Source organism: Numenius arquata, chromosome 10 (genome assembly GCF_964106895.1).
Source record: "Numenius arquata chromosome 10, bNumArq3.hap1.1, whole genome shotgun sequence".
NCBI classification, from domain to species: Eukaryota; Metazoa; Chordata; class Aves; order Charadriiformes; family Scolopacidae; genus Numenius; species Numenius arquata.
Genome location: NC_133585.1, coordinates 45,205,006 through 45,229,145, shown reverse-complemented (window position 1 = coordinate 45,229,145; position 24,140 = coordinate 45,205,006). Strand labels below are relative to the sequence as shown.

Sequence of the window (24,140 nt, the reverse complement as noted above, 5' to 3'; positions counted from 1 at the left end):
GAGAGTTCAATGTAAAAGTGTGAGGGAAAGAAAGAAAAATCAAAAGGGAAGAAAGAAGAGATGTTTTCTTCTCCATACTTCACAGAAATGGTGATTTGCACACCATTTAAACTAATCTAGCCATAATACTTCATAAAACATCTCTGGTCTGTAAACCAAGAATTATTTTTTTTTTCTTACCACAGCTGCAATGTATATTATTCTCTGCACCATCTCCATGTCACTGATGTATGTCCTCAAAAGGGTCTCTGCATCCAAGCGTTCTTCAGCGTAGATGTCACCAAAGCGAGCTATCAGGCAGGCGCGACGCGAAGCATTTGTACGCCTGGCTCGGCCAGGTGAGCAGCTCCTCAGACAAGGGGGACTCGGTGACCTGTTCTCAACACGCCTCGGGGAAGGAGAGCGGCTCCGTGCAAGCCTAGGACAGACAGGTAAAGAAACATGAGGTCACTTCACCATCCTCACATGCTTTTGCCTAGTGCAGAGTTTTGTGTCAATTTAGTTATTACCAGGGCAAGCTGAGATTTTTGAGCCAACATAATTAAAGATGTGAAGCTGCAGCTGGTTAGTTGAATATGAAGGCATTTGTATCAATACACTTTATGAGCTAGAGCCTGAACAATAAAATTAAAGTAATTCCTAAAGTGTGTACAGCCAAGCACTTTGTTCTGGGGAAACACACTTTTAAATACACAACTTTCTGCAACTTTCTGAACTACCTTTCCACAACTACCTGAAAGGAGGTTGTAGAGAGGTGGGGGTCGGTCTCTTCTCCCAAGTCACAGGCGATAGGACAAGAGAAAATGGCCTCAAATTGCACCAGGGGAGGTTCAGGTTGGATATTAGGAAGAATTTTTACACTGAAAGGGTTATTAAGCATTGGAATGGGCTGCCCAGGGAAATGGTTGAGGCACCGTCCCTGGAGGCATTTAAAAGAAGGGTTGACATAGTGCTTAGAGACATGGTTTAGTGATGGTTTTATCAGAGTTAGGTTGATGGTTGGGCTAGATGATCTTAAAGCTCCCCTCCAACCTAGACAATTCGATGATTCTATTAATAGTAATACTTTGGAGATTTGTTTCTCTTTCAGCACCACTGAAGAGTTGTAAAGTCAAACAAGTGAGAATATAAGAACAAGTTATGCCCTGTAATGGTACAGTATTCAAAGAGGACTTATAAACAAAAAAAATTACCATCTCCTTTTATCCGGTACAGCTGCTCTCAACATTTTGTAAAGCTGCTCTTTGCTGTTTTGCCAGAAACCTCACATAGCTGCCTGAAATTAAAACATTTGGGCACTAGGAGAATTCACTTAAAGAGTTTATGTCCCTTCAAAACAAAGTACAAAAGCTTCGCTTTTGTTTATATTTCATTTTCAAATGAGGAGGGAATTCATGCTGCCTAACATGATCAATTTCTCTGTCACAATTCTGTGACTTCTCTGAATAACGCCTCTACCTGCTCTGGAGAACAGACTTTTGGGCATCCAGGATAGAAATCTCATCCCGCAGTATTTGAATCTGCTGCTCATAGTCATTCAGACGTTCTAACTTCCACAGGGCATCCTTCTCTTGGGCACGGGAAGTCTTCAGACTTAACCACACAGAATAAAGTCAGTCACAAGATGTCCTTCTACCAATGCAAACCATCTATCAATTAATCCTCCTCATCAAACAGAAAGAACAGAAAAAGAGGAGAAATATTGATCAAGCTCCTTATGCTGAAATACAGGGAAATAAAGAGTTTAAAAAAAATGCATACTCCAAAGCATACTCTTAATTACACTTTAAAAAGTAAAACTGTACTGGGGCAGGAGACTGGATACACTACACTTTATGTTACAGGAGAGATCCCTGGTGAACATTTGGTGTCCTTGCGCAAGCTCAAATGATGACGTCTAAGACAGAAACTGGTTTCTTTCTCATATTTAAGATATTAAGTAAAGCAGCTCAGTTTTCTTTCCTACAGTTCAAGACTCCAGGTATTTTCTTGCATCAGGTCCTCGGGTTCTTTTCTTTGCTGGAACGTATCAGTCAGTCAAAGGATATCACCAATGATGTTATTCAAGCAATATCAAAAGATTCCTCCCCTGCTCTTCCCAAGAGAAGCGGTGTTTCTTAAACATTGGCAGACAACCAGTTAAGCAAGTTTATCTTCTGTCCTCTACTCTTACTTAATGTTAGAAAGTATCCCAGCATCTCTGCTTTCCCTCCTAACATAGATAGTGCTGCTGTTCGCTTCTTTCCAAAAGAAAAATAATTACAAATGGATGCTTTCTATTAATTTTGGAGGCATTCAGTCAGTCCTTCCTTTCCTTTACTGAGATTTTTGAGCAGCTGAACTAATGGAAGCTGTAGCACCTATCGGTTGACAAGCTTTCTGTTCCTACTTTTGAAGGAGCAGGGTGACAGAGAGGACCACAGGTAGTAAGGCCAGCACATCTGCTAAGAGGAAAGACTGTCCTTCTAACCCAGGTAGGAAAAGCTGCAGATACTATTACAATCCCATGGCCATCCTTAGTCAGCTGCTCCAGCAGGGATTTCTAGCAGAGTCCTAGAGGGCTAAAAAATTCTAATTTAAAGAACAACTGGGAAAGGAAAGTAGATTTGGGAAGACGAGTTCTAAAGATAGAGATGGGGAGAAATCATTATGTACCAACCAAACAAAAAAAAGGTGAAAAAAGTACAACACTAGTCAGACCTTCTTTAAATTGCCATGATAGATAACGTAGACAGACAATGCAGTGTTAATATCTATACTACAGAAAAGATAAATAAAAAGTAATCATTTCACTCCTGTATTTTCTTTTTGTTATTTACCCCTATTCACATGGGATTTTTCAGAAAGTTTTAAAGCAATTTTTGATGTTCCTTATCTCACTGCTGTGAGATCCACAAAGCTTTCATCTTTTCATCATCACAGCAGATAATGATTACAAATACAAACAGATGCTTAATTATAGATCTATCAGGAGAGGGGGGAAAAAACCAACCCAAAAAAAACCAGGAGAGCATATGACAGACTGAAACCAGCAGAAATACCTGCATCTTTCATTGTTCATCACAAGTTATATGGTAAGTCGCAAACATAAGAAAAGCTACCAAGGAAAATCAATGTTTCTCTCTTTGTAAGAAAAACTAAACAACAAAAGGAAAAAAAACAACATTAAGACAGACACATTTATGAATTACCCATGCTGACTTTTGTAAGCCTTAACATTAATCCTTTCCATGCTAATTAAATCAGTTTCCCTTGCTTTATTGTTCATTCACTCTACTGCTAAATAATAATCTGAAATGAAGAGAGTACTATCATCTTTCTGTTAAGGTTAAAGAGATGTAGATGTTACCCCAAAAATACTGGAAACAAACAAGTCAAAATATAGTTCTTAAAAAGCAGAACAGTAGGTTTTTATAACCCACATTTTTTTTTTTTTTAAGACTATAACTAGTGTTTTAAACCCCCCCATCTAACCATTTAAAAATACAATAGATGGCTTCAGCCAGTTTTCTCAGGAGAAAATACAATAGTGTGTCAAGTATCTGCTTAATGCCGTTTGGATAAAGCAGCCCACTACTACGCTCCAGTTTCAAGCAATTCATTAGCCATAAACTCCCTCACAGTTCTCCCCAGTCCGTGGGGTAAGCTCAGATTGCCTTGAAATGCAAGGCAAGAATAACTCCACCTATGTCATTTTGGGCCAGATGCCTGTTTAATCTATTTTTAAGAGCCCCCTGCAACTCCGATACCGCAAGGTCTTAAGGTAACCAATTCAAGCTACCATATTGGCTGGTATTAATTACAACCATGTTTGTCAAAGTTTCTTCCTGCCAATCTATATAACAGGTCCTCCATTCAGCAGATCAAGAAAACGTCCTCTTGACCTCATTTACTTCAAAGTGAGTTGTCTGACTTTGTTAAGCTCGATTAGACCTTGGCACGAGGCTAAGCACCCTAGTAGTAAGCTTCTATTTATAATAGTATTAATAGGATTTTGTTCAGTCTGCATATAACAACAGGTTTCAGTACACTATATTTTTTGTCTTCCCCTGAATAACTTCCAATTACTTTTTAAATGTTGATCATTATTCACTTTAAAAATTTGTATTTTCCTTCATAATTCTGCAGCAAATAAAATAGCTAAACCCTGTTACAATTAATATGTTAATGCAACAACAACTTATACTGGCTATAGAATTGAATTAAATTGAGTTTAGAGCACGTTTCCTCTAATAGCCCAGGAGACCAAGATGTCTTGCAAAACATGCTTTCATTTAAGTGTGCGAGACAGCCAGACTATAGACAAGAGGAATGAGATCATTCCATCACCAGCTATTTCAAAAGTCTCAAAAAACAAGTTTACAGACAAAGATGCAAAGGACACTCCTGGCAAACTGTTCCTTGTGTAAAAAAGAAAAAAAAAAAGAAAAAAATCCTGTCCTAAGTGTCACAGATCAGTCCGGACCTCACTTTCTCTACTTTTAGAAGGATACTGGTTTTGACAGGCAGGTGAAGACTAGGCAAATCTGATTTCACCCAACTAAAGGGGTTCAAATTTTGAAAAAATGATTCACAGAGCATGAAAAATAGCACCTTTGCTTCAATCAAAAGTTGAATGCCCAGGCAGAAGATGCAAGTGCAGAGTGTAAACTAAACTGAGACCGAACATGAACCTTAAGTATGTGGAGATTACAGAATTCCTGAATTCGCAGGAAGACAAGGATGTTTTGTTTTTCTATCAGTAGCACAAATGGCAACATGAGTTTCTGTCCAGTCTGCATTAAGACCTACACACGGGAATTGTGAGATGCTTTATATCCTACTAATGGTTTTAATTGGGAAGACAGCAGTCAGGTTTTACCTAAGAATCAAGGAGTTATATGAGCTACTTTTCACCCAACAAATCAAAAGAGACTATTTTATGGGAATAAGAGTTTATACACCAGGTAGCCATCCAAAAAAATTAAAATCCATAGTGATTGACACTTGCTAGGAAAGTCCATGGGTGAAATCTGACAATTAACATTATTCTAGAAGCAATTATAAACATCCGGAGATGAAGAAGTGATATTCAACTTGATAGAGGAAGAAGAGACTCTAACAGCCTGAGGTTTTTTTGATTGCTTATTCTTATCAGGAGTAACTCATCCTCTAAGTTGCCCTAAAAGGAAAGATAAACTCATGGACACTTACATCCTTTCATACAGCATAAGTGGCAAAGTCAAGTTTCCTCCATTTTGAAGAGCAGCAATGTTATTTAACTGAAAGGCTGCAAGCATTTATTTAACAAGCGTGACTATATTTCCATTGTTGAAATGTCAGTTATCACAAGAATTAACATGCTGTTGGAATTAATTTCAAATACCTTTGTATTCTTTTCTGATAATATAACACACACAAAAAAACCAAACCAAAACAAAAGAAGACGTGGGCTACATTTCATAACAGTGAAGAATTATTACTGCTTCTAGAACTGCCTGTAGGTCAAGCCACAAAAGGAAATTAGTTTTAAGGACCCCGTATTGAAATGGAAAGGTAGGTTCCCCAGCTGCACCTTTACTGATCCAGATTAACTTCCCAGATGTGACCAACACTTAGAAACTCAAAAAACATTTTTAAACCAGAGACATCAACATTACCAATAGCTGTTACTTCTGTGTGACAGACAAAAGGATTTGGCAAAAATGTTCTAAAAGAAAAAGCTGTATAAAGAATTTTATCTTAAGGCAGACAGACTGAAGTGTCTTTTATTTAACACACACGCTACTTTCAAGATCATTACAGCAAATTGCAAATAATGGTTTCTGGCTCTATTCAATAGATGGTTCTCTTGTATTTAACTTCATCTACAAGATTCAAATGCTATAAAGCTGCTAGTTTCAAAGCAATCCTTCCTCTGTTCTAAAGAAAAAAGGAGAGAAGTTCAGCCATAAGGGTTCTTCTCATGTGGATCTACTTATGCTAATTCTCTCTCTGTAACACCAAGAAACAAAGCTACAGGATGTTAAGGGGCTAGACCTATTTTTTGCTATAGCATAGGACAGTGTAGAATAACCAGAACCCGTTCAGGTAAATGACAAACTGTGTCTCTGCATGCTGATTTTCTGCCATAATTACTCCAAGATTCAATTTTTCTTACACTGCTTTTAGCTGAACAATTTCATCTTCTGCTGCCAAAAGAGTACTGGCTGATTTGGTCTTTGTGTCTTCAAGAGCCAGCTGGGTTTTTGCCAGACTGCAAGAAAAATTAATAACCTTCAAGGTAAAGGCAGAGATTCTACCAGAGAATTTAATATGACAAACTGACTGTTTAAGCAGATCAAGTCCATACCAATTTAACATACGAAAACAATCACAGTGGGCTTTGTGCAGACTATCAGCACACAAATAGCTTACAAAAAGTTATACCTGACTAGATAATAACAGAATTATTTTGCTACGACCCATTATTTTTCATTAAGACTCAATTCCAGTTTCTCCTTTGACTTCAACAATTTACAGCATTCAGAATGACTTCATTGTCCATAGATGGGGTATCTTGGGACACGAACTCTCTTTCTCCTGCACTGGTCCCCTGCCTGCCAATAACTACACAATCAGGACTCCATACTGCATCTCCTTGAAAGGATCCGTTCTGAAACTATCACACATGGCTTCATCTCTGCTTGAATTACCTCTTCCCAACCCGCCTTTGCAAACCACAGCCAAAGCCTCTCTGACCTGACTGCACAGAGAAATGCAACCCACAAAAGCTTTACCATTGATTTCCCAATTCTCACAGGAACTAGCCCAAAGTGACTTTTTCCTGTACTGCAAACTGCCACACACTCACTCCAGTCCATATTAGTGAGTAACTTTCCTTGTACTTCTCACCTTGACCATCGAACACTTTTCTCCAACTCATCAAATAATCTCTTTCTATCCACACAGGAGCATAGGATGAAATGCCTCACCCCTAAACCAACCCTCATACATACCTCAACCACAGAAGGGTTGAGGTTGGAAGGGACCTCTGGAGGTCATCTGGTCCAACCCCACTGCTCAAGCAGGCCCACCTAGAGCTGGTTGCCCAGGACCACATCCAGTCAGCTTTTGAATATCTGCAAGGATGGAGACGTCACAGAAAAAAATGGTTTCCTGAGGTTCAGAGGAAACTTACTGTGTCCTGTTTGTGTCCACTGCCTCTGGTCCTGTTGCTGGGCACCAGTGAAAATAGCCTGGGTCAGTCTTCTTTACACCCTTCCTTCAGGTATATAAATTAATGAGATCTACCAGTCTCCCATAATTCTTCTCTATAGTTACAAATATCAACAGAAAACAACTCCTTTGCTTATTAAACCTTCTAGGCTGAAATTTTTTGCAAGATTACCTAATCCTGGGAAACCAGTTGAAAAGCCAAGAACAAAAAACCTCTCTCTTCTTCCAAATATTTTGCGGTCCTTCTCCATCCCACCTTGTCGCTTTTGATACTTAATGTATGCTGCGCCCTCTTACCTTCTTTTCACTGATCTTTAACTGACTCATAGTTGAATGAGAGATTTTTCTGATGGTGAAAAATTAGAATTCCTGCCTTCATCCATGATGAAACATAACAGGTACTAACGTGAGTTGGTGAGTAAGGGAAGAGTAACTGATGTAATCTCCCTTGCCTTCTGAAGGCCTTTGACACATTCCCATACAACACCCTTCTCTCTAAATTGGAGAGATACGGATTTGGTGGATGGACTAATTGATGGATAAGGAAATGGCTGGATGGCCATGCCCAAGGAGTTGTAGTCAACAGCTCAATGTCCAAATGGAGATGAGTGACAAGTGGTGTCCCTCAGGGGTCTGTATGAGGACTGCTACTGCTCAGTATCTTTATTAATAATGTTGACAGTGGGATTGAATGCACTCTCAGCAAGTTAGTGGATGACACCAAGCTGTGTTGTACAGTTGATACTCTCGAGGGAACAGATGCCATCCAGAGGGACATTGACAGGCTTGAGGAGTGGGCACATGTGAATCTCATGAAGTTCAACAAGGCCAAGTGCCCCTAGGTCAGGGCAATCACCAGTATATACTGAGGGAAAACAGTGGATTAAGAGCAGCCCTGCCAGGAATTACATGGAGATAGTGGTAGATGAAAAACTAGAAATGAGCTGGCAAGAAAGCCAACCATATCCTGGGCTGCAGAAAAAGAAGCATGACCAGTAGGTCAAGGGAGGCGATTCTCCCCCTCTACTCCCCTTTTGTGAGAGCCCATTACATCCAGCTCTGGGGTCTCCAGTACAAGACAGACGTGGACATGCTGGAGCAGGTCCAAAGGAGGCCACAAAAATCATCAAAGGGTTGGCATATCTATCCTATGAAGAAAGGCTGAGAGAGTTGGGATTGTTTAGCCTGGAGAAGGAAGGCTTCAGGGAGACCTTATTGCAGCCTTTCAATACTTAAAGGGGGCTTATAAGAAAAATGGAAAGAGACTTTACTTTTTACCCATCCTAGTGATAAGACAAAGAGTAACAGTTTTAAACTAAAAAAGAGAAGATTTAGACAGGATATATGAAATTCTTCACAATGAGGGTGGTCAGCCACTGGAACACGTTGCCCAGAGAAGCTGTGGATGCCCCATCCCTGGAAGTGTTCCAGGTCAGGTTGGATGGGTCTTTGAGCAACCTGGTCTACTGGAAGATGACCCTGCCAACATCAGAGGGGTTTGACTAGATGATCTTTGATGGTCTCTTCCAACTCAAACCATTCTGTGATTCTACAATTCTATGAAAGCAGGAGATATCTGAAGATTAGGAAACAGGATGAAATATTCTATTGAACCTCTTTCCTCTGATCTAGCTAATACAGTTTGTAGGTCCGATTCTTGGAATCACTTAGTAAGAGCATTAAATTATATCACTTATTGTACTGACCCAAGCACTGTGAACATTCATTGATCTCATGCTAATAGGATGCATGAGAAAGTGTCTGTCACTTGGAGCTACCTCTAAAATGGCCCTGGAAGTGGCACTAACAGCACAAACTTGTTTCTGAAGCAATTACATCTTTTTGAGACTACAGTGCTCCACAAAATATATTTTATGCAAGTGGACAAAAACAATTCGGTCCTAGTAACTTTATTGAAAATTTGTCTTTCTCACTCCATTGTACCACCATGGGTCTTGAACTTCTTAGATGTTCACATACCGATTGCATACCATAACTAATTATGACACGTTGTAGGTCCTTCAATAAATATTGCACTATAGCTACTCAATTGATTTTTATCAAGGTTTGCTCAGCATGCAACAGTCCATCACCTATGATTCCACTGGAATGGTCATGCACCATATAAAACCCTTTTGTCTAGAGTACTGGTGTGTTTTCCAAATCCTCTGCCAGAAGTAAAACCGATCGAGTCAATCTATGAATGCAGCTATGACTGTATCACTTGTACTCTGCTTTGGACACACTGCTTTTGGACTTTGAAGCTCTGATTTTAAGGCAGAAATTAAACATTTCACAAATCTCCATCAGCATTTAGATGTCAAGAGAAAAATATGGTTTGTTGTTGAAAAGCAAAAACCAACCAAACAAAAAGAATCACAGTTAATTCCCCTACTCTTGTTGCACATGGTTGAGCTGTAGACGAGTTGAAGTCAGTTCTTCCTGCAGCTCTTGCAGCTGAAAACTCTGACTGTTGGCCAGCTCTCTCAGCTGCCTCTCTCTCTCAATTGAATCCTACAACGAAACACAAAATCATGCTGCTTGAACGTTCTACCTTACAGAATCCTTCACAATGTAGGACAGCATTATTAGCAGACGTGCTTCTAAACATTTCAGTAAAGAGCATTTCTGAAGTACTTGAAAATAAAATCAATTGGATACCTTCTAGACACATAAGCAAGGTACACATTTTGTACCTTGCAGGCACAAAAAATAACACCTCGATTGTATTAGGAAAAATATTCACTTCATTTACACCTCATGATAGAGAATGTGGAAAGTCTGCTTATGAAGATTTGCTACCTGTCTACACATCATCTGAAGAAAGTGTTCTTGCAGATGCGCCACATGGGTTCTTTTCCAGTCACCTTCTGACTGACTATATCATCAACTCAAGTAAAGTTTTGGGGAATTCATGTTCACAAAATAACAGAAAAAATTATTAGAACAGAGGCGGCAGCTACTGTCATTCCAGAAAGCACACTACTACACATGCAGCTCTGTCTTTAACAACCTATAGAGTTGCCTGATACTCAAGAATGAAATAGATAACTGTGCAGCAGACTCTTTAATTGAATGTCACATGCAATGACAAATCCATAACTGTTGCACCATCACTTAGTAACACCATTATTTTACATTTTGGGGTTTTTTTGGCAGAACCCTACTCCTGCAACACACTAGAATCTGACTCATAAAGAACATAATTTTTCGTTTGTTCTTATTTTAATTGTGAAAGATTTTGACAGTAGAGTTGTAAAAATGAGAAGTCAGAAAACATGCAGACATCACTGTTAAATCTCAAGATCTTCAACATTTTCCCCTAGTCTGCATGAACCAACACTCTTGTCTTCTTTCAAAGCATAAAATCACAGCAGATCTGTCTTTCCTGCCAAACTGTCAGTACTACAGCCCCTTCAGTAAATACCAAATATATACTAACTCCAAACATCAAGTTAGGTGCGTGGTGGTATCATGATGGACATGAGCACTTTTCCACCCACACCACCCCCCTTCTGGAGGTATTATGATGCTCAGATACTGAACTAAGATATTACCTTATTTCTTAAAAAAAATAAAAGGAGCTCACAGATAAATGCATGGAGTTTTATACACACCTTCAGCTTACTCATGTATTTTCACAGTGTTAGGTTTTTAATAATAAAAGTATTTATGCCATATCACTAAGATGTTGTTGCAAATGTCAATGTAGCATAATTCTCCACCTAGAATAGGAAAGCAGTAGAGGAACATAGCTTCTCTTACAAAGCAAATTCCTCCATATTGTCACTCATTGTTGTGAAACAGCAGAAACCCTAGAAGGACAAAAGTAACCTTAATGACCTCTTTGATTTCCCTTTCAAAGGAAATGTAAGATGAGACAGACAAATAGCATAGTTGTCTCCAAGAGCAACTAAGGACACATTTCATTAAGCAAAATCAGGGAGGGAGGCTATTATTAACAGAAAGTCACTAAAACTCTCCTGTAGGTATAAATTCACACAGCTCTATTCCCTTAATATAAATTTCCTACATACCTGAGTGAGAGAGAGGTTGGTTTCAAAGAGCCTTCCTGAAGAAGCACAGGAAAAACAAGTCCCTAGCCATGGCAGGAGACGAGTTTTTATTGTTTCCACACCTGCATAATGCCCACCTAAGAAAATACATACATTAGGAAATTGTGAGAACATGTACAGAAACAGCCACAGCTTGAAAAAATGACACATGTGAAACGTGTTAGTAATAAGACAAGGCACTGATTTACCTTCTTGAGATGTTTCATTTAGGATTGTGAAGAGCTGCCCTTGAATCTTAGAGTTCAATTCTATTATTTCACAGCATCGGTTCAGATTCTGATCACAGGAATTAATCTGTAAATTAATGTGTATTAATACATCTGTCTGGGCTTTCTTAGTTAAAATTATTCCCGTTATGATAATGACATTTTTTTTCCCTATAATTACATCTTCACAACCTTTTCTTACTGCATCTGCAAATGATCGGAGGGCTGGAGCACCTCTCTCCTATAAGTACAGGCTGAGAGAGTTGGGGCTGTTCAGCCTGGAGAAGAGAAAGCTCCGGGGAGACGTTATTGCAGCCTTTCAGTACTTAAAGGGGGCCTACAAGAGAGATGGGGACAAACTTTTGAGCAGGGCCTGCTGCGATAGGACAAGGGGTAATGGCTTTAAACTAAAAGAGAGAAGATTTAGACTAAACAAAACAAAAATTTTTTACACTGAGGGTGGTGAAACACTGGCCCAGGTTGCCCAGAGAGGCGGTAGATGCCCCACCCCTGGAAACGTTCAAGGTCAAGTTGGATGGGGCCCTGAGCAACTTGATCTAGTTGAAGATGTCCCTCCTCATTGCAGGGGAGTGGGTTGGACCAGATGACCTTTAAAGGTCCCTTCCAGCCCAAGCTATTCTGTGATGTTATTACTCATCTTTAAAAGGTTCACATTGCTAACAGGCAAACATTAGAACAAAGACATCAGGATTTCTATCACCCAGTTAATTCACTACTTGAGAAAACTTACTCCTTTCCCCATTCATAAAGAAGATGCAATCACAAATATCTCTAAAAGAAGAATCATAATAAATGCAGATCTGTGTTAAAATCTTTCAACGCAGAATTTTTAAACTAATAAGATAGGAAATTGTTGGATTAAAAAAATGTATTAGTCCAAAATCTGATTTTTCATATTAACTGAAATAATACATATAAGGTTATTACCTTCCTTTGCCATATGAGGCTTCCATGCAACTTCATCTGATTTTTAAGAGTTACTAACTAAAACAACTACTGAACAACGGGCAAAATCCAGCATCATGCCTGGGAAACAATAGAACAATAAAACTACAGCATTTTCAGCAAATGCAATTCTGAAAAAGAGTTGACGGGATTAATCTGTCAGGGATGCTACTGCACCTGCCAGGAGAACACATACTTTCAACCTGCTTCCTTAATCTTTATCTGTAACCTGTGTATCATCTTCAGCGTAGATCACCCTCTAGGTCTTCAGGCTTTAATGGCTCCATATGGTTTTTACAAGCTTCCAAAACAGCTAAAACTGTTGTCCCACCTGTGTCCCTGTCAGTTTGCATTTTGGTTGCTGCAACATGCTTTCCTCTGGCCTTGAGGAGCACAGACTCACCCTGCTAACCTCCACCAGAACACCACTGCAAAGTGCATTTTTCCAGCTCATTACACAGACATAACACCCATGGTGCTTCCATCTGCCAGATCCTCCTTTTCAGCAACGGCAGCCTGAAATGTCTTCATTTCCCAAGACCTCACAGACTAACCCCCCTCACTTACGATGGAGAGTTCAGCTCCTGCTATTGCTTAGCTCTCCCGAGGTCTACCTCCATCATCCATTTGCAATATTTTAAAACACATGCCTCTCTTATTCCTCCTCTGGTGTCCTGCACTCTGGCATAGCTTTACCAGCTACACTCAAACTCCTTCTTACAATCATCCTTTGCCATGAATCCTGCAGAGAGCTACACCGGCTATTAATATGCTGTAACTCCTACATACCACAAAGTGAAAAAAGAACTGACTTCCCTTGAAAAGGCTGCATCTCTGCTCAGCACCTTTTCTTACCAACCACAGCACAAGGTAGACGGTTACAGGCTCATGACCAAAACAACTATCAGTGTCCTGAACCTAACGAAAACTGGGGACACAGGAGTGAGAACACTGTCAAGATTTTCCGCTGAGAAAATTCACAATTTTCAAATCTCATGTCCCTTCATCTCATCTTTCCCTAATTTTACACCTTCTCTACTGCTTCTGCTGTTTTGGCTTGTCAGTTTCCTCTTACCTCTTCCTCCTCCATGCATACCATTACATCCATCTGCAGCCTTCTCCTCACCCATATCCGAAACTCTTCCCTCACGCTTGCTGGATAACCCCATTCTCACTTTCAACACCGTTTTTCCTCATGTTTTCCTGACTGTTCCCAAGCCACAGGAGATTCCTTCTGAGCTCACCCTCACTCAGGGTCCTCCCATCTGCTGGTCTTTTACCGCAAAACTCTTTCCTGATCCAGACTCAGTCATTACAGCATGTCCTGGTTTGAGCAACACCCAACTAATTTCTCTTCTAATGCTTTGGAGAACTGCACTCTTAGAAGACCCTAGTGGCCGAATTTGTGACAATATTTATTTTATAGCCAACTAGGCGCTGTGGGATTCAAGGTCACAGTGTTTTCAAGCCTTGCCAGGTGCAGGGATGAAGAGGAGCGCGACCCGTGCACTTGACCCAAGTTGGCCAACAGGATTATTTCATACTATGAATGCCACATTCAGTATACATTAGAAAGTTTGCTGCATAGTTCTCTCTCGCCCTTGATGACGGTGGTCCAGAAGACTCCTTGCCCCTGAGCCCTTCCCTTCCTCCCAAAGCCTCAGCGCTCACAGTGTCCAGTATTTGCTGTCCCCTGCTGGGAGTGTACAGCCTCCTATGATGGAATGGACTGTGATCCTTGTGTATTTTATATTGGTATTGGGATCAACACTGGTTCTTTATTATTACCGGTAATTATTTAGTCTTATCCTATTCAATCTATTTATATTTCAACCCTCCTGTTTCCTTGTTTTTCCCCCGACTCCCCTTCCCGGGGGGGCAGGCATCACTGGGTGATAGAATAATTTGTCTAAACGACAATAAATTGTTGTGGGTTTCTCAGACCCTAACACAGCCCAAACAGCACTTTTAACCACCAGGCCTCGCTTCCAGCCGACCCTGCCACAGGCAGAGGCAGAAAGGAAACGGCCGAAGCTGCGAGCACCGCAGGCACTGGGTGTTAAAATGGTGACAGCCGGGTGGAGGTGCGGGTCGGCGTCCCAAACCGGCCCTTTGAACCCCGAGCAGGCCGCCGCTACCCGCAGAGCTCGGTTGCCCCGGGGCTAATGTCCCCCCGGGAGGCGCCGGGGACCGCCGCTGCTCCGCGTCCCACCGTTACCGCGGAAACGGCGGCCCGGCCCGGCCCGGGCCCCGCGGCCTCCCGCTCCCCCAGGGCCGGCGGCATGAGGCGGGCAGCCCTCCCTTCACAGCACCCCCCCCGAGCAGAGGCGGATCCCCCGCCACCGAGGGCCCACCTCGTAGTCCCGGTACCAGCTCTCCAGCTTCTCCTGCAGCACCCGGCCGCTCTCCGCCCCGACCAGCCGCCTCAAGCCGTCGGCCATGGCCAGCTGTTCGCTCGCTCCCGGGGTTGGGGTAGGATGGGATGGGGCTGCGTGTGTGTCCCCCCCCCTACCCCGGGAGCCCTCCGCGGGCCGGCGGCGCGGGGTGGAACTGATACCGCCGGCCCGGGGCCCGATGCTCTTCGGGCGGCGCCGCCTTCGCGCCGCCTTTATAATCGCGATGGTAACGTGGGGCCGGGCCCGGCGCGGCGGCGGGTGCCACGGCAACGCCGGCAGGGCGCGCCTCGGTTGTGGTAACGGGGCGAACGACCCACGGGGGTGCGGGGGAAAAGCCTTCCTACGGCCGCCTGGTAACGCGTGTCCCAACCGGAGGGGCGGACCCGCCTCTCGGAGCCGCACCGACCTCCGCCCGCACCCCGCCACAGCCGCCCTCCCCGCGCCGCCAGGGGGCGCCCTCCGACCCCTCCACGGCGCCGGCGGAGGAAGAAGATGGCGGCGGCCGCCTCCGAGCAGGTCTGTCCCCGCTGAGACGCAGGCACGGGGAGGTGGCGGGGCCGTCCCCGTTGGGGCGAGGGGGGGAGCGAGGCCGGCCCGAGCAGGCGGTCCGGTTTGGGGGAAAGGGACGCTGCTTGTGGAGGGGGTGCCATTTTTCGCTGCGGTTGCCGAGGTTTGTTTTGATGCCGGAGCCCTCCGGCGTTGGGGGGCCGCTACGGGCCGCCCTGGCCTTCCCTGGCTCCCCACCGCCCCGGGTACCCGCCGGGGAGGGGAGAAACGGCGATTCCGAGCCGTGCCCGGCGCTGTCTGGGAAGGACGGCCTTGTCCCGGCGGGGGCAGCCGCCTCAACCGGGGGAGAGGGATCCCGAGCCCGCTGTGGGGGCCTGACAGCCGCAGGGTCTCTTGGCAAAAAAACCCACCCTACTTTCTGTTCTGGAAATAAGGTGTTCTGGCGTTTCTGCAGAGGAATGTAACTGTCTTGGCTAAATAGGCACTTGCCGCTAATTAGTGAGGCGGAAAAGCGGCGGTTGGTATTTATGGGACGGTGCCGTCAGTCGTCTGGTTAGGCTGGCACAAGTATGGGAGCCTGGCGGCGGTGGATAAATAAGGCCAAAGCTCCATTCGGGCTCCCCATCCCAGGTCTCACAGAGGAGCGAAAGCTAAATTTGTCTGCGGGGGTGTCACTGTCACCCAGTCGGAGGGGTGGGACAGGGACTCTGTCAGCACCGTGCAAGCCGGAGGGAGAACTGAGCTGTTGAAGGGCTCATCTTTTGGAAGCTCCTGCATCACCACAGGACTTTTAATCAGAGTCAGTTTGTGTAGGGGCATGTGTGGTGGTGGCAGCAGGAGGTGGGGAGCCCCAGATTCCTGAGGGGTCCTGCAGCAGCCCCGTCTCGGGTGCCACGGGAAGCGCTGCCTAGTTCTGCATGGATGCTCCGGCACTTGCTCCAGCAATCACCATTTCAACCACGTTCTCCCAGTCCTGGTACTGTCTTCTGTTGTCCTGCCTTCCAGGGTGAAAAAACTATATTGGAGTTTTATCTCACCGTCACGTCCTTTCAAGACCACTATCCTCAGGACAAGATACTTACTGTCCTGTTGTACAAGGTGTCCATTTGCTTTTCCCCAGAGCACAGACCTGTTCTCTCAGTTTCCCTGTCGAGCCAGTTCTGAGTTTAGTTTCAAGGAAGCCCCCCATAAACCTGTTCAGGTCAAGCACCTTTCTCAGCACCATTTCCTTTTTCTTTGGTAACAGAAGACAATGACATTTTTACCAGTTACACCAGTGTAGACATGCGAAGATGCAGTAACCATAAGATGCAGCTTCAGGATTCATTTCAGATGAATAAAGTTAATCCCATCAAAAAAATCAAGCCCCTTCTTTGAAGAATTGAATCCTTAAATCGCAACCTGTTCCATTCAAAGGATGTGGAACAAAATTTTGGACAAAGTGACAAAAATATATTAAAGGTTTATTTTCCATATAAATATCTACAAGACGTGTAATTTGTCACATTGAAGAGATGTTCTTTGCAATCTTCTTTGCAAGCCTTACATTATTTTTCTTAACACTGCATGCAAGCAACAGAAATTGCATGCAAACCCTGTGCTGTCAAAGTCACTTTGAAACTCTATCCACCACACTCCTTTTGGGTAGATTCATTTAGAGTCTATCCCACATTAGCACGGAGGGAGCTAAAATCATGTGCACTGGTAAATGACCTGCAGGATTATGTTCTGTATTGTCCCTAGGAGGGAAAAATTTGAAGTTTTTTACAGCTGATTTTTTTTTAACTGCATCTATGCCATTAATAATTCCTACTTGCCATGATAAAAATTACATACAAAAACATAATTGTCTGAAAGTACCTGGATTTTAATTTTAGTCATAGTGTTAGCAGAGACTGTAGTGGTTGTAAATGTGTATTCTAAGTATAGAGTGGCAGACAAGTGTAATATTGAATATAACATGTAATATGTTCCACTAGTCAAATCAAATTTATGGGTTTTTGCATACACACGTTTATCATTTTAGTGGATTTACATGCCTTATAACAGCTAATCCATGCTTTGCATTATAGCAAAGTTCTAATGGCCCGGTGAAGAAGTCTATGCGAGAGAAGGCTGTGGAACGCAGGAACGTTAATAAGGAGCACAACAGTAACTTTAAAGCGGGATACATCCCAATTGATGAAGACCGTCTCCACAAGACAGGCTTACGTGGCAGGAAAGGCAACTTGGCCATTTGTGTGATCGTTCTTCTTTTTATTTTGGCTGTCATCAATCTTATTGTGAGTATAATACTTAGGCTGTAAGCAACATTAGGACATATTTCATTTTGACTGTTTATTACAGAAATAAAACTTACGCCAGTATGGCTTAGAAGGACTTAAAATGTACCGAAGGAGATTTCTTATTTTTCTCATTTTTTTTTGTTGTTTTGTATTCTGAGCAAGATTAGATGGAAGAATCTTTTAAGTTCAGTCATGATTATTTCAGTTATCATAGTCCCAGCAAGGAACCTACCATTGATGCAACACAGAATTAGGAACCTTGAAAATGTCTCTCTATTCACCAAACTCAGTAACAGCAAATGTGCCAAGTGTTACTAGCGCAGGACAAATACATGCAGGAGAAACTGTTATGCCAGGAACATTTTACCTATAATAACAGAGCTGCACGTGAGCATTCAGGATTAAGCAGCCACTCGCTTTAAACCTTGGTTGTTGTAACTAACACCTTTTTATTGCTTCATAAGTGAGAAGTAATTAATTATTTTTCATAATTGGACATCCACCTGCGTTCAGGGGTAAGTACATCCTGAGCTGAGCTTCTTTGTTCAGGAAATTTGTTTAGCTGATGATACCACGGTTACCCTTAAACAGGAAAAAGATGTAATTATGGATGTGATTTAATTTCCTATATATATACACAAATTGTTTTAGTTACCATTTCAGAAGAGTCTAAAAATCATGTAAACTGCTTTTCGTAATTAAATGTGTTCTGATACTTCCAGTGGGAATTAAATAGACTAAAGTAAATTGAGACCTAAAGCTCACTTAAACACTAGCATTAATAATTATTTCAAATAAAATACCTAGTTAATACAGTATTTGTTGTGGGAAGGTCCGAACAATCAAAGTATTCTTCAAAAATGTGCGTTTCTCTTTCAGATCACACTAGTTATCTGGGCGGTGATTCGAATCGGTCCCAATGGTTGTGACAGTATGGAGTTCCACGAGAGTGGCTTGTTGCGGTTTAAGCAAGTTTCCGACATGGGCGTTATACATCCATTGTATAAAAGCACTGTAGGAGGCAGACGCAATGAAGATTTGGTGATCACCGGAAATAATCAGCCTGTAAGTTATGTCATTAATTAAAACTTCGTGAGCAACGCTATGGAAGTACACTCAAATTATTCATAAGAATTATATTTGAAACATCATTAACTTAATGACTTTGTTTCCGAAGATTGTGTTTCAGCAAGGAACAACCAAGCTTAGCGTGGAAAAAGACAAAACTTCTATTACCAGCGATATCGGCATGGAATTTGTTGACCCACGGACACAAAATACCTTGTTCAGCACAGACTATGAAACTCATGAGTTTCATCTGCCAAATGGAGTTAAAATCTTGAATGTACAAAAGGCCTCTACAGAGAGGGTATGTCTCTTTTAACTACCCCTTACTTTTTGTAAAAGCTCATTACAGAATTGCTGTAGTTGTAGGAAAAAAGTTTACTAGTACGATCTTTCAATCATATTTAGAAATTTGACTAAACATAGCTAAAAATGCAGCTCTGAAAACGTAAATCACCCAAAAACTAGAACAGAAATGAAAACTGACATCATTACATAGAATCATAGAATGGTTCGGGTTGGAAGGGACCTTAAAGATCATCGAGTTCCAACCCCCCTGCCATGGGCAGGGACACCTCCCGCTAGACCAGGTTGCTCAAAGCCCCATCCAGCCTGGTCTTGAACACCTCCAGGGATGGGGCATCTACAACTTCTCTGGGCAACCTGTTCCAGTGTCTCACCACCCCCAGAATACCATGCCAGCTAGGCTTGTGTGTCTTTTTATTAAGCATTTATCCATTTGTTTGTGCCTAGATAACTGTTTCAGAAATAAAATTTCTGTGAAAAGCTTCTGTTTCTATAAAGAACTTAGAAAAATAATTACTAGACCTTGATGTATCATTTTCCTTCTATTGGAGGTAAATGTTAATACAATCAAAATTTCAGAAGTCTGAGAAAAGTGTAGAGAGCAATCACAGTGTTATAAGAGTTACATTAGTTCTAGATTAAACAAGTTCTTAGTTGGTTTCCACATTTTTTTGTTTTCTGATAAAGCATATTTAAACCTGAATATCGCTGTGCGTACATTTTTCAATGTCAGACTGAAATCTGTTTCTTGCATATCGTCACTTACGATAAAGGCTTTACAGATAAGAGTACAGCCCCCAGTTCTTTTGTATAACATGAGCAGAGCAGTATCAGTGGTTTTACGGAGGGTTGAGCGTGCCTTAGGAAGCATTGAGCAATCCTGGTTAGGACAAACAAAAAAGAGAAATTTAGTTTGCTCTTCTTTGTGTTTCCTCTGCAGGCTAACAATTAAATAGTCTGCTCCAGAAAAAACAAAACAAAACCCTTTAGCTTTAAATACATAGGAGGAAGAGATTAAATGAAAATAAAGGAGTAAGTTTACACAATTACTCCTAACCGGAAGCATGTATTTGCCACCAGTGTTAACTGTGTATCCCATAAAATTGTCATATGAATTGTTATTTTTATCACCAACAAACAGTATGCAAACATAAAGTATTGTACATAACCTTCCAAAATTAAGTAGTCCTTGATTTCAAATGTGAATGTGGAAATTGGTAGAAGCTTCATAGGTGTGATAGGAGAAGGGCAAAAAGTACACTGAAGGTTTTTATTAAATTGTGTAGCAATGTTTTGAAGGTAATTAAAGTTACTCAGACAAACCCAAGCAGCACATGTTCATTGATCTGTAAATACACTTTTTTTTTATGTTGTTAGATTACCAGCAATGCAACCAGTGATCTAAACATAAAGGTCGATGGCCGTGCTATTGTCCGTGGAAACGAAGGTGTTTTTATCACAGGCAAGACCATTGAGTTTCGAATGGGGGGAAACATGGAACTGAAAGCAGTAAGTATTTCAAATCAGCATTTTTTGAACAGCTTAGTTTCCAATACAGGCTGATAAAAAACTGATGCAGCTTTATATGGATTCAAATTTTATATAAAGTAGTCATGCATAAAAGCTTAGTTGCAGTCAGTGCATTTAGTAAGGTTTTTAAAAGATGGATTATTACTTTGCTGTTAATTAGTGGTTCAATAGTTTTCCAGTACTATCAAGATGCTAAAACCCCACAGTGCAATTAAAGCTACACTACTGGCCTCTGCGCTGAAACTAACACCAAAGGGAATTCATCCATCCTCTCTTCTGGAGGTTTTACTGGGGACAGACAGCAACGTGCTAGCATTCATTTGAGATACCTGGACGTTGTGAAGATTGCAGAGCATATAGAGTGATGGAAAAGGTTAAAGGAAGATAAGAAATAGAGATACAGGCACATTTTGTTTAACACACGAATGAATTTCATATATGAATTGAAACACTCATTCCCATTTCATGTACATATTTTTAGCTTTACTGCATTTGCTAATAGGTTTGTCAAGTGAAAAGCCCCGCTACTGCTGCCGCTCTTAGTATCGATCTACCACTGGAATAGCAAAGTACATTGCTGGTTATAATTGAGAAATTCATGGCCATTACTCACAAATTTAATTAATAAATGAAACCTTGTCATAAGCACTTTTTTTATTCTGTTGATTTCTACAGCCATCCCAAAGATTCACTAAACCAGCCTGTCCTTTTCAAAAACATCCTGCCTTGTCTAAATTAGAAGTTGTGCTTTTTTTTTTTCCCTTCCTCTTAATAGGAAAACAGCATTATCCTGAATGGAACTGTGATGGTCAGCCCATCGCGACTGCCAAGCTCTTCTTATGGGGAACAGTTTAATAACGGCAACTGGCTGCGTTTCAAGCTGTGTATGTGCGCGGATGGGACGCTGTTCAAGGTTCAGGTGACGGGCTCCAACATGGGTTGTCAGACTTCTGTCAATCCCTGTGGAGCCACGTACTGAAACACCAGCCACTACCAGGAGAGTTCTCTTTGGTGTTTACATACATTTGTATGAAGTAATTGCATGCCTTCAAGGATTTCTGTTTTTACAGCAGTTTATACTAACATTTATTACATAATATTTTTAAGCAAAGGCTGTTACGTTCAGCAGTATTATGTCACCATCCTGCCATAACAGTGGCACTGATTTAGCACGCCTTCAGTCTACACGCCTACTGAAGTACCTTCCTGAAGTGGGATCGGTAGAACATCTTTAAAGAATGTGATCTTAGCAACAACCTTGACTGCCTTCACTTGCCTTTAGAGGAGCTTTTTGTCCTACATCCCAAGACCTTGAAGGCTGCTGAGGACACAACTGCGATCTGAAGTACTTCAACAGGAATGTCCATTTGTTGTTGGATTTGCCTGAGATGGCTGAAGTAGCAAAATTTGTCTTCTCTTCATTTCTTGCCAAAGGTCAATATAATGATACCCCTCCAAAATTATGCGGTTTACCATATGTGTACTAAGAGAGGGGTAATGGCAGATACACTTCAAAATACTGCATTATTTCTGCCATATATTCTCATGTAGTTAAAGAAAAAATTAGCACAAATAATATTTGCAAAGTAATATTGAGTGTGGAAATGTAACCAGTTTTGGAATAGTCTTGTGGTTATTGAAGCGTTGCTTGAGCTCTGTATGTGCAGTTTGGGCATTCTACACTTGCTTAATTTACATAAAGTATTTATAAAATGTGTTTATATTAGAAGTACATTTTAAAAGATGTACTTATAACTTGCTCACTACCCAAAAAAAGTATTTTCCTGGGTGCTTTAACATGAAATTCAACAGGTACTAATCTAAAGCATGGTTGTCGCAGTACTGTCTGAGATCGGATCTCATTTTCCCCAGAAATGTCAGTACTGACGCGTTACTGAGAACCTCAGAATTAAATTCCAAAGTTAAACTGCAGGTCTGTAATTCTAAACGTGATGGTAGCAGATCCTGCGACAGCAGAGTAAATCCATGTGTGTCTGAATTGTGAAACTGTGTCTATGGTGAGCTGGGGCCTTAGAGAAACTCTTACAGCCTGATGATAACTGCTTTTGCAGAGGTAGGGTGTTCTGTACTAAAAATAGTCCAGCTTGTTATAAGTTTCCCACTCCTCCCTCCCCATGTATTCTCTTCAGTTGAAAATAGTTTTGTTTTGCAGTAGCACCAAGTAACCTTAATAATGGAGGCCACAGAGGTGACTTTGCAAGTAGCTTTTTGACAAGTTTTTCTAGATAAGCACATGCTTCTTTTCCTAAAAGTTGTGCAAACGTTATACATGAACTTCAGAATCGATCGTTTGTCACGGGAAGATAAAGTACCTGCCTTTGTTTGATAGTTGTCAAAGTGCATAGAATTCCACAAAATACAAACCAGCTCCTGCTGCAACAAGAACTAAGGTCCCAGTTCCTGTGTTTGCGAGAGGTCAGCAAGGCCTCACGCAGGACGAGTGTGGGTGGACGTGATTTCTAGAGGGGCATCCTCAGCTCGGGCACTGCCCCGTGCGGGAGGTCGGGAGAGTCACATTTCTCTAAGGCACAGGTGGGTTTTGGTGCTCAGGAGTTGCGGTTTTGGGGAGTGGACGGCAGTGGAGCTGTTCTGACAAAACCAGAGTAAAACGTAGCAAAAGCCATCGAATTGCTCACATTAAAGATTATGGGGAAGTACTGACGTTTTGCATCCTGCCTCCACGAACTTCATAGTTTCACTAGAGTTACTGTTCATTCACCACTTCAACATGCATTTGCTGAAGACGTGCCCCCGTCTTTGCTGCTAAGTAGTGCCCTAATTAGTATCTGTTATGATTAAGAGGAGGAAATACACTATAACATTTTTAGAATTTTCACTCACGTTAATGGAACTTTGTCACTTTATTTTTATATATATAAATACACACCTATAAAAATATAAGCAGCAGCATCGTTGAAGCTGAAATAGATCTTAAAATGACAGCTACTGCCTCGGTCAAGTAGATTACACATGAAGAGCACATTAAAGCTCCTCTTTGGTTACTACTGACGTGCCTGTATGCTATTATTGGATTCTTGTAATTATCAAGAGTTCTTTTTAAAATACCGTATGCAACAGAGCTGAAAGATTTGTCACAAAGGTACTCTTAAATCATGCTCTGGAGAATTGGTTTGGAAGTGTGGATTTTTTTTGTCAAAGTGTAGCAAAACTGATCATACAAATACCAGATGAAATGAATTACCAATTTGTTAGCCGCTGTTTATGATTTGTTAATACATTTGGTTGCCTTCACTACACAGTTTGAGAAATGTTGGCACCCCACGTGCCCTGTGTTGCGTATTTATTTGTTGTTTATCTCCTAACTGCCTAACCTACATTTCTCTAGATGTATTTAAAACGTCGTGTGGCACATTATTTATTTCAGTCCCACAGATGCACTGAAGGTTTTGTGTGTTCAAGGAACGTTCTACACGCCTCTGTGTAAGATACCGTACCGGGGACGCTGAAACAACTTAACGTGTGACGAGTTCTCAGCGTATGTAACGGCAGCGGTTGTGTCAGTAGGTGAAAGACAACCGAATTTCTAATCTTTGTTTTGAAATGAACCAATAAATTCGAAGATGC

At 41.7% G+C, this 24,140-nt stretch overlaps 2 protein-coding genes across 2 annotated transcripts in view; one reads left to right on the top strand and one right to left on the bottom strand.

Annotated features, from left to right (window-relative positions):
- SPATA18 (spermatogenesis associated 18) overlaps positions 1–14,886 on the bottom strand; it is a 19,946-nt gene extending 5,060 nt beyond the window's left edge. Inside the window, exons 1-6 of the mRNA XM_074154407.1 lie at positions 14,800–14,886; positions 11,462–11,567; positions 11,235–11,350; positions 9,593–9,711; positions 1,459–1,593; positions 181–418 (exon numbers count right to left, since the gene is read on the bottom strand). Coding sequence (XP_074010508.1) covers positions 181–418; positions 1,459–1,593; positions 9,593–9,711; positions 11,235–11,350; positions 11,462–11,567; positions 14,800–14,886 — 801 coding nt within the window. The remainder of the gene's footprint in view (positions 1–180; positions 419–1,458; positions 1,594–9,592; positions 9,712–11,234; positions 11,351–11,461; positions 11,568–14,799) is intronic.
- SGCB (sarcoglycan beta) lies at positions 14,885–24,140 on the top strand. Its single transcript, XM_074154408.1, is given in 9 exon segments — positions 14,885–14,956; positions 14,959–15,075; positions 15,077–15,277; positions 15,280–15,357; positions 17,421–17,630; positions 18,513–18,698; positions 18,811–19,002; positions 20,382–20,513; positions 21,310–24,140. Coding segments are annotated over 9 exon segments (1,392 nt in total). The 3' UTR covers positions 21,514–24,140.